This window comes from Pezoporus occidentalis, unplaced genomic scaffold (assembly GCF_034315485.1).
Source record: "Pezoporus occidentalis ecotype Australia unplaced genomic scaffold, CSIRO_AGI_Poc_V1 ctg103, whole genome shotgun sequence".
NCBI classification, from domain to species: domain Eukaryota; kingdom Metazoa; phylum Chordata; class Aves; order Psittaciformes; family Psittacidae; genus Pezoporus; species Pezoporus occidentalis.
The window spans coordinates 459,727-470,377 of record NW_026912812.1 but is presented as its reverse complement, the minus strand read 5'-3'; the positions used below and the strand labels follow the sequence as shown (position 1 = coordinate 470,377).

General features: G+C 33.6%; 1 protein-coding gene across 3 annotated transcripts in view; it reads left to right on the top strand.

Moving 5' to 3' along the window:
* Positions 1 to 2,822: 2,822 nt before the first annotated feature.
* SNX13 (sorting nexin 13) overlaps positions 2,823 to 10,651 on the top strand; it is a 45,519-nt gene continuing 37,690 nt past the window's right edge. For 2 of the 3 annotated variants that reach the window (XM_062616518.1, XM_062616528.1), the window contains exons 1-2: positions 2,842 to 2,954; positions 7,738 to 7,840. Coding sequence is in view for 1 of the 3 variants with exons in the window: in XM_062616539.1 (XP_062472523.1) it covers positions 2,824 to 2,954; positions 7,738 to 7,840 (234 nt within the window). In the remaining 2 variants the exon portion in view is untranslated. Of the gene's footprint in view, positions 2,955 to 7,737; positions 7,841 to 10,651 lie in introns of all 3 variants that reach the window. The other variant, XM_062616539.1, reaches the window with a different exon arrangement.

The window sequence follows — 10,651 nt, the reverse complement described above, 5'->3', positions numbered from 1 at the left end:
TGAAACTTATTTGGAGCTAAGTTATAAGTAGTGGGGTTTGAATTTAAATACCTGAGCTAGTTCCATACTGACCAGCTGCATAGTCATATCTGTGTAATGTTTGGACTTTCTTCTGATAGTTCATTTTGATATTTTGAAGGGACTTTAAACAAAGTTTTAATATTTGACTGGGAGTTATACTGCTGAAGTCCTTTTAAGAACTGTGAAGCTAGGGGAAATTTTGTTTATAGTCAGCCTAATGGGAACTATGCTAATGATTTCTTTTTTTTTTTTAATGTCCCACAGTCTGTTAGGCTATAAACCACTTACCTAAATTATATGAGAATTGGGCCAGTATCTTTTGTACTTACTACAGTCTACCAAGTTGTGCAAGTTTTAAGAAATCCTATTAAAATATCAAATGAGATTTGAATCTCTGTAGCCATAGGCTGAATTGCAAAGCTAGAGCATAGGACAAAAGGTCACTGTTTTATTTGTTAGACTTACAGAACTTTCTTTGTTAATTATGCATTCATCCAACTCTGAATATGTGTCCTGCTATCTAGTTTAATTAAGTTTTGTTAAGTCATTTAGAGTACTAACCCCATATTCAGAACTTTTTTGAATAATACCATTAAGCATACTGACTTTTTTTGGCAAAAAAGAGCACAATTAAATGTTATCTTCTATGTGCATATCTTACTGTTGCTTGTAGTTCTCTGCAGAAGTTCTAAATGTATTTCTGAGGGCATGAATATGAGGGATCTTCTTTGTGTATTGAAATGTAGCTGTATAATGAGAGCTCATGTCTTATTTAGTTAATTGTTGTATTTGCAATTTTTTTAAAATCAATGTCTTTCTGTTCCCCACCCTCTGTGCAGTTTATTTACTGCATTTGCTTATTATGAGCCAAATAAATCTTCTATTCAGTTGTGGCCAAAAATTGTTTTTAATTTACTGTAGCACAGATATTCAGCCTTTTAGCTGTGTGGATTGTATTGTGAATATCATGTAATAATGGACTTTTTCACCTTAAAGAGAATTGAGTAACTTGCAGACCAGTTTTATAATCGCAACACTTTTAATGAAAGAGCATATAAGTATGTAGAAAAGAGTCATTTTTTCCAGTCTCAAACACTAAGAGGAAAAAAAAAGTATAACTTCTGTCTCTTGCTAAGAAACCTTATGTAGAAAGAAAGCAGATTTTTTTTTTTAATATTGTTAAACTTATAATAAACTAGGAAGAATTAAATTGCTCCGATAATTACAATTTACATCTATGAAACCGTTTCTCCTTAGAGCTACAATTTTGCTTTTGGGCAACCCGATGTCTTGCTCTCAGGAAAGAATTGAAGATACTTTATGTAGGAGCCTTATTTTATATTATTTTTCATTGTTTATAGGATTTTTGAAGCTTTTTTGTGAGGAAGTTAATTTTTCTGAATCCCATGCCTAAGATGGATTGATGTAAACAGTCACTTTAGATGAATGAGAGAACTTTAGGCAAGCTTCTCTTGTCCTCCGTTTTAAAAGCTAAAACAGGGCTCTCCAAAAAATATGGTGTTCGATCTCTGCTTGTTTTCTAAATGTCAAACTGCAAGACGAGTTTATTTAAATACATTCTTAGTGTTACTTGTTGACATAGCAGTTGTCTGAGTTCCCATCAGGGTGTCATTTGATCACTGGTAGGAAAGGCGTAAATTAGGCAACAAGAAAAGAAAAGTTGAGAACCTTAGAGCTAGAAGAGTTTTGATGGCCTATAAATACTTATCAGATTCATGCTTTTGGACTTGACTGTAACACGCTTTCCATATTGCACTAGAGACTAGATTGAATTAAATTCATATAATCTTTGTTGTCTGCATTGCAGCATTGTGAAGGTCCAAAACTATTGTAGCTTTGTTTTCCCTACCTTGCTTTTTAGATTACCCTGCATATATGTGTATATATGAACATACAGACATATGTTTGTCTATCCAGATAGATCAAGTGTGTATGTGTGTATATGTTTATGAATGCACGCATACTATAACCTACAGTGGCACAATAACCTGAATCTCACTGCTATTTCATACTCCTGGTGAATCCATCAGTGCAGGAAGTTTTGTCTGCTGTGTTATACAGGGCACCAGCCAAAGTCCCACCAGCCCCCCAGATGCATTTGTGGATGATTTTACGTGTACCAGGGGCTTCCCAAACAAGCCTTGTCTCCCCTGCTGCCAAAGTATCAGTCCTACCGGCTAAGCCAGGTCTCTTCTAGGAGCATGATGGTACCTGTGTGGAGAAAATGTATTTAAAAAATAAAACTTGAGCAGTAAACACCACCTGTTAGCCCTTTTGAGACTTGACTGGAGAAAGTGATGCTTTTTGGTCTTGCAACTGCTTTGATCTAGGGAAGAAGTGTAGTGTTCCTTGGTTGTGGAAAATGACATGTTTAGTTGTATAAAATGAGATTGTATTCATCTCCTCCTGTTTTGTTACAAAGCCTACATTTTTCTTGGAAATAGCGGAGAATTTCTCAGGGAGGAAGAAAAAGGGTATCTCAAGAAACAAAGCGCACAAAATAAGAATAGAGAAGAAAGAAATTGCACGTTAAAGGGCAATAGTTGCATCTGAAGAGAGATGAGGAATAATATTTGATAGAAAAATGCTCTAATGTTGGCTTAACTAGACTACTAGCCTACAGCATAATTGGATAGCAATGTGCTTTTAAAAAATAAAGGTAATTTTTATTCATCAAGCAAAATTTCTTTTGTATGTAGTTAAAATGTCTGAAGCTTTTTAGACACAGCAAATACTGAAGACTTAAAGTTGCATGAATATCATATTAATTATTTCTTTTCCATGTGTTCTTGTTTACAGACCAGTCTTTCCATATGGGGATGGGGAAGTCTTGGCCTTGTGCTTTTTCTAGTAACTTTTGGACCCTTCGCTATATTTTACTTTGCATTTTATATCCTCTGCTTTGTGGGTGGGTAAGTATACTACTCAATGTTTTGTATGATTTACTATGAACATAAAATTTCAGTGTGTATATTAGAAAATATTTTGCTCTGAAAATCTGAATTTATTTTTATGTAATTAATATTCCCACAATTGAGTAGCTCTTTATGAGCAAAATTATTTTTATTAAAGTTTTCTATCAAAAGTATTTTTTTTTTTTTTTGCCATTGAATAATGCTTGTACTACCTTTGTCCAGGAGAAAAAAAATCTGATTGAACAAATAAACAAAAAGAGGATCTATTTCTACTGAGTGTTAGAGGACAAATGCTCATGTAAAATCAATGTTAACTTCAGTTCATAGTTTCTCTTGTCAGTTCTTTTCCCAGTAGCTACGAAATTATGTCCCCTTTCATTGTAACAATCTCATTTTCCTACCTAAAATACTTTGTTCATGGGGAAGGTGAGTGGGTATTTTCCTGGCTGTGTGGAAATGATGCTATGTCTTGGAACATCAGTTCAGCAGCTGTAGACATGTCATTTGACAGGGAGCAAGGGGGTGATGATATTACAGTCTTTAGCGCCATTATTACATCCTATTTCAGCCTTGTAACCATTAAAAATTTTATTTTTAATGCCAAGTCTAAATGTGTTAGTGGGATATTCTTCTCATTCATAAGATATATCTGCAGGATAGTAACATCTTTATGCTCTTTAAGACCTGCTTGACTTTTCATGGGATGTTCAGGATATCTTTATTTTTTACCTTCCTTTGAAATGCTCTTTTAACCTTCTTATTGGATACAGCATAGTCCTGTATGTCTCAAAAAAAAAAAAATTAACAGAGTTTAGTGGCTAGAATTAGAGCTGTTATGCTGTATTAAACTTGGAATTCCACCTCTGAGAAAGTAAAATAGTCTATTAAAGTGAGTTAAAGTAAAACTGACTTCTAAGTAAATGCTTTTGTCTTGTTAAGTCTTAATACATGTATGATTGAAGCATTTTGCTGACTGTTTTTCCAGACCAAAAGGTGAAAAGTTCATCCAAAGGGCAAGAGTTTGTCCATTTACACTTGTTTCGTATTACCACCTCCTTAGTATCTGGAGTATGAAAAATCATGTGGGGTATCATAATTTCTTAAAAGCTTAGCCTTCCTTCTTGCTTAATTTCAGTTGCTTAGCTCTTCAGAGCTAACAGTCAAAGCAGTCCCTCATGGGATATGTCTGAAGTCAGCTACAGTTTGCCACCATGAGGCTGCCTGTAGTTCTTGAGCATGCACATTCTCAAGTCAGTTCTGATATCTCTTTGCGGTAATTCTTTTGCTGCCTTGATACATTTTTGTAGCCAGTGAGCATTGATCTTAGGGATGAGTTCCTCTTGTGGTAATGTATCCATTAAAGCAGGATTTGTATTCATCTCCCTAGTATGTGTTTACCTCTATACAGAGATATGAAGTCTCAGCCCTTCCCATAGAATGTCATTACTTCATTACTTCATACATGTCTATTTGGCAAGGGCTGCAATCTGGCCTTTTTTTACACTGTTAATCTTTTTCAGTGACATGCCTACTTAAGTTTTAACATTCAGCATACAAATCCATGAGTGCTAACTAGGTCAGATAGTTTTATATCTAAATTATTCTTGCCTGCTTTTTTTTTTAAATTAATTCCCACGAAGTTATGCAAAATGGTTGGTCAAGTGTCTCTTAAAAACAAACCAAAATTCATGTTAAGAAGTAACTTGTTCTCTTATAGTTAGTAGATAACATAATTAATATAACTTTAGAAAATAAAAAATCTAATTTTGGTTCATGATTATGGCAGTGTCCTTAATATTTAGTATGCCCTTATCTGAATTGTGGAGGAAAACAGTAGTGATGCCATAGGTGTATCAACATATTCAATCTGTTTATACCGTTTCACTTCTGTTATGTGCTATTCAGTTATTTCTTCTTGATATACTCTGAATTGTGTGCTTGCACAGATAGCTTGTAGAAAGTGTACTATTGATTGCATGCGTGGAAGGGTACTGAAACCCTTTGTGTATATGGATAAAAGCTCAAAATTGGAAGTTCTTGTTTCATTTTGTGTTGTTTCAAGACTGATTTATAAAATGCTAGTTCTTTTGATTTTTAGGACACCTCACTTTTATTCAGGATCTGAGGGATCTGAGCTCTTGCCACCAAAAGCAGGAGGCAAAAGACAAACGTTGTTTAACCTGTGTTGCCAAGGCTATTATAAAGTGTTAATATTCATGAAATTTTTTTCACCTCTACTTCAAGTACTGGTTCAAACCCCTTATACTGAGTGTTGTGCCTGTTGTTTACCATCTGCCTTTTCTTTGTGCTGTGGATATTTCTTACTTTATCTTCTTCCCTCTTTCAGTCCTAAGGAAGTGAAAGAACAATGATGTGAATTGCAGCTCTGGCAACAGCTTTAGGCTTCTGGTGTGAGAAATGAAATTTCTTGGACCATCAGCTGCTTTTCCATTTAAAGGAATTGGCTCTATCATCAAAAAGCATATTGATACTTAATCACATCTGTATATATGTGATTGGCTGCCTATATTGAAGTTTCTAACTGCTGACCAAATAGGCGGTGGTTCTGAGAGTGCTTTTTGACTTTCAGAAAGCATTCAGCTGAGGCTGTTGCTTTTCAGACTTGTGGGGGGAAAAGTGGTAGATCTGTAGTATTCATTTTCCTGTCTTTCATCTTGTGATGTTAATCTGTCCTTGTGCAAAGCTGGTCATAGATTAGTACTGGGAAAAAGATAGTAATAAAAATATAAGTAAAATATAAATTTCTCCATTTTCTGCTTTTCATTTAGAGAAAAGACTAAAATGATTTCTCATTTGCTGTGTTGAATATTCTCTTGATGAATTAGCCATTTACAGTAGAAGCTTCTGGTTAGCTAACAGAAACACTGAATGGTCAGGCAATGTATCCTTCTCTAATGCACACAAGGTTTTAATCTAGAGAGTAAAATATATTAATTTCTGCTATAGAGGCAGAAGCTCCTAGCATTTCTAGTTTAAAAGTAAAAATACATAAAGGCATTGAAGAAGATGAGCATGTATTTAAACAATAGCATATTAGAATATTAGTATTTTTAAATGTCATTGGCTTTAAAAGGGTCAAAATATTCAAGAGACAACAGATGTGTCATCTATAGCTAGTTATTTCTAAGGCTTAAATCCTGTTGAATGAAAGAAGATAAGCACCTTTCCTGTCCTTGCCTTCTCCATTACCTCCAAGTTACTGGCATGTTTTTGAAGTTAAAACTATGAACTAAAAGGCTTAAAAAAAAAAAATTAAAAAAATTAGGCTTAAAAAATACATATATAAAAAATGCATTTTGATATACTGTTTTCTTTAAAAGAAAACTAAGGTTTCTAATAGAAGATAGATAACAAAAAGAAAACCCTAGCTTTTTAATAGTTAAAATCCCCCAACAAAACAACTCACCCCAAACCAAAACATTAGTTATCCTTTAAGCATAGTGAAACTGAGATTTTTCTAAGTAGGTTTTTGCCCTTGAACTCAATTATGGTGCTACTAACATCATTGGTGTTAAGATTTTAAAGTTACCTATAAGTATCTGGAGCAGAAGAGCAGTTAGATCTGCTTTTATTTTTTTGTTCTCATATGTAGAAAAACAGATAAAGGTGGATGTAAGGAAATCAGAGTATCAAGTGAAATTTTATTATGTATTACCAAGTTACAATTTTGTGTAGCTTTTTTTTGTTGTTGTCTTGGAGTTGTTACCTACCTGCTTCTGAATTACTGAACCTCAGGAGTACATTGGCTGATTCCTCGCTTGGGAATCAAAACCTTCAAATGGCGTATTTTAGCTTGGTTGACAATTTTATTCTAATCATATAAATAAGAGTATTGTATATCAACAGCAATCTATGTTAAAAAAATGTATTCCTTCCACACATTTCAAACCTGAAATAACTTTGCGAGTCCCTGTGGTAACAAATGTTGGTCAGCTCTCCTTTAAATTGAATGCTTTGAAATTTTGTAAAAATCTATGCATATTTAGTCTCCCAAGGCTAGTCTGAGCAGCAGTAACTTCATATTCCTTTTTGTTTTTTTTTTAAATGTTTGGCTTTTTAAAGGTTACATGTTTTGATTATACTATAATTGGCACAGCCTTTAGGTTTTTATCTATTTCTTAGTAAAACCAGCTCTATGTTTATGTTTTAGTACCCTAGTATCATAACCCGTAAACAAATTACTGCTGTTGTAACAAGGTTGAACTTTTTGTAATGGTTGATTTTTCCTTTATGCTTTCATTGTATCGTAAAGAAAACAATAATAAAATTAACTAATAATAAAATTAACTAATAATGAAATTAACCTATTTAACTATAAGTCATAATTTAAATATCAGTGTAGAATTGTGAGGGAAGAAGTCAGTGCATTTCTGATCTAACATTCTTTTAAAATAAATGGTCCAGGAGAGCATTTATTTAGATTTTTATATGCTGAATTAAAACCAAAACAAAAAAGGCACCAGAAAACTCTAGCACACCAAAAAATTCACAGTCCCCCAAAAACCAGCAACTTGGGTTTGACTTCAGTTTTCTTCTAGGTTTATACCTTGAGTATGTTCTTCTGTTGTGATAATACAAGGCTGGGAAACTTTTATACTTAGTATTTTGTCAGTTGTTTTGAGCTTCATGTGACACTGTGAAAGAGCACTGTACTAGGAGAGTAAACAGTGAGAATTGTTATTTTATAACTTGCTGTGAAATATTTTCTAGAGGGGGTAAAAGTTTACTTGTTCTGCCTGGTATTTCTTTTTCATTTTAGGGGGTTTGTGGTTACTCTTTTATTTGGAAAAAGCAACTCGGAAAAATATCTTGAGCAGTGTGAACATTCATTTCTTCCTTGTACATCAGTTGGGATCCCTAAGGTAAGGAGAGCTTACTGTTTTTCAATTCTAGATCAGATTTTATAACTTTGAATATTAGAATGATGTTAGAATCAGTGTTAATCTAAGGACTGCACCCATTTTCCAGGATAAAAGAATCTGCTTTTATGTTTTGAGTCAGCTGCAGTGTGCAAGTAAAATGCAGGATTTTTCCTTTTGGAAATACAGGCTTTCTAAGCACTATGGGATATTTGTTTCAAATATTGTTTCGGGCTTCATTGTGAGAAATGAATTAAGATGTGATTTGCTAATATTTTCTAAGAGGGAATTATTAAACCGTTCCTTTACAGACTCCCTGTGTGTGTTAGGTTTTTTTTGGTGGGAGTGATAGCTCCTCCTTGCCTTTTCTTCTAAGATTGTCATGATTATTTAGGATTCTTCTGTCACTGGATCTGTAGTCGCTCCAGTTTTGATTCTTTCAGTTGTTTGTGTCAGAAAGTTGCTTGCCTAACTATGAAGTTTAAACTGTAATAAAGTCTAGATTTACAGTACTTCAGGGATGTAGAAGTTACCATCTTTGGCTGTCTTTTTAAGACAAGCAGAAGTCTTGCAAATTCATAGATAAATGTAGAGCAGCAGTGACATCCGCCTTTCAAATTTGTAATAGCCAAGAGGTAGAAACTCTAGGAATTCCTGGTTTATGAGCCAGTATATCTTGGCAACTTGGCAGTTTAGATATGTCTTGGCCTAATCCATTTGCAGTCATCAGAATAGAGAAAATTAACCCAGAGTTTTCTAGTATGTTACATTTATTCTCACAACTGTTTTTACTGAAATGTCCTGCCCTTTCTTAGCTGTCAGATCATTACAATTCATGTTGTCTGTAAAGGGTGTGTGTGTTTATCTGTAGGACATAGAAATCTATTTTGTGATTCAGCAGTATGTTTTTTAATCACAGACCTTTTTTTGTCAACGGTTCATAGCTCAGTTGGTAGGTGGCCTTTTCACTTAAGATTCCAATCTGTTGAAATAAACCTGGAACTTACCTATAAAATAACCTATAAAGTAATATCACTGATCCAAATGAAAAATATATAGTTTGAGGCTGAAAAAGGGCAACCAGGTAACGATTCTATTCTGATAATGAAACCTCATTTTAGGGGACTAAGGTTCTTGATGTTATATAGACATTAGTGCTTAAATGGATTGTGGAGTATTGTTTATGTCTCATGTTTTGAAAGCAGATTTACTAGGTTTTGCGTCTTTTAAATTTCCTCTACATCGCTGAAACTTTTTATTATGATATTGTTACTTTTTGAGCTTAGTATGTATGTATGCTCTGGTTAAATAAAAGAATCATGTGTTGTGGTTTGGTTGTTTTTTTTTAATTGTGTTTTGTTTTTTTTTTTTTTTTTTTTTGTTTTGGGCTTTTTATGGTTTTGTTGTTTTGTTGTTTTTTGTTTTTTTTTTTTAATCCTTGCCAGTTTAGTAGTTTGACTTCTGATTTGAGTGTGGATTATTGACAAATCACTCTTCTCAAGTGACCTGTTTTGGCTAATCTCTGCATTTAAGTTCTGCAGTATGAAGGTACTTAGTTTTAGTTGGCTCACCAAATAGTATTTGAAGTTGTTTTCAAAATGAAATCTGTCTTCTGCAATAGTGTTTCGTATTTCTTTTTTGCCACTGTATTAAAAGAACATTAGGTAGTGTAGCAGAGCTTTCCAGTAGCAGTGCAAGAAAAAAGCAGTCCTAGCCAAAAACCAAATATATAGTTTGCTTGGAATCCCTTTTTTGCCATTTCTGTATTAAATGTCTGCTAAGTTACCTTTCTTGGAAAGTAATATTTATTTTTTATTTTTCCATGTTTTAAAACCCTTGTGGCCCTAAGGGGTCTTGAGCTGCAAATATTCTTTCAAGTGGCTAGTGTATATGTTATGCTTCTTCCATGATCCAAGTATGAACTGAATTTTCCTTACTATGAAATTATTTTGTGATACTGTTTTTTGAGAAGTAATTTGATAATGTAGCTTCTTTTTAAGAAGCTCTTTTCCCCAAAGTCAGAGTTTTATTGATTGTAGAGGTTTTGGTTATTTTGGGATGAGAACTATGTTACAGATGTTTAAGTCCTCTGTGTCTTGTGCATTCACGAAATCTGTGACTGCAAATATGCAATTTGGGAAATAGTGGCAGAGTCCAAATGAGGCATTTTTCATATCTAAGAGTTACCAAGCATAGTTTCAAGAAAGGACTTTAAACATATCTGCTAGTGCTTTTTATTTTGCAGCTGGGTTTTCTTGTGTGTTTCCAAATGCGGCTTTATGTATGCAGTTCTCAAACTGCAAACAATATTTGCAATTTAACAATTGTAAAATTTTACAATTTAGGCTCTTTTCACAATGTTTTGGCAATTTGAACTTTACTGTGCTTAGAAATATTTAAACATGCCATTCTGTATTGTTTTGGTAATTTTAGCACTGTCAAGACAAAATATTTTGCCAATTCATTAGTATATAACTGGGAGTATTGTTTGAATGACTCAGCATTATGCATTTTAGAGTAGTGTTGAACTGTCCCCTTATCTTGAAAGTTTAAAAATATACAGATTTTTCCAACATAATACTATTTTTGCATTGGGATACAGAACTGGTTAAGTAGGAGGAAGAGGAATGTTTTCTGGCCTCAGGTATTTCACTACCATTCACTTTTAACAGGTTTGAAGGAGACCTACTTAGGGAAAGCCATGTAGAATAGAAATACCGGCTATATGGTTTATAATTTTTTCATTTATGGTTTTTGCCAGTTCTTCTGTGTTTCCAGTGTAGTCATAACTTTCTCTCTATATCAAATAATAAA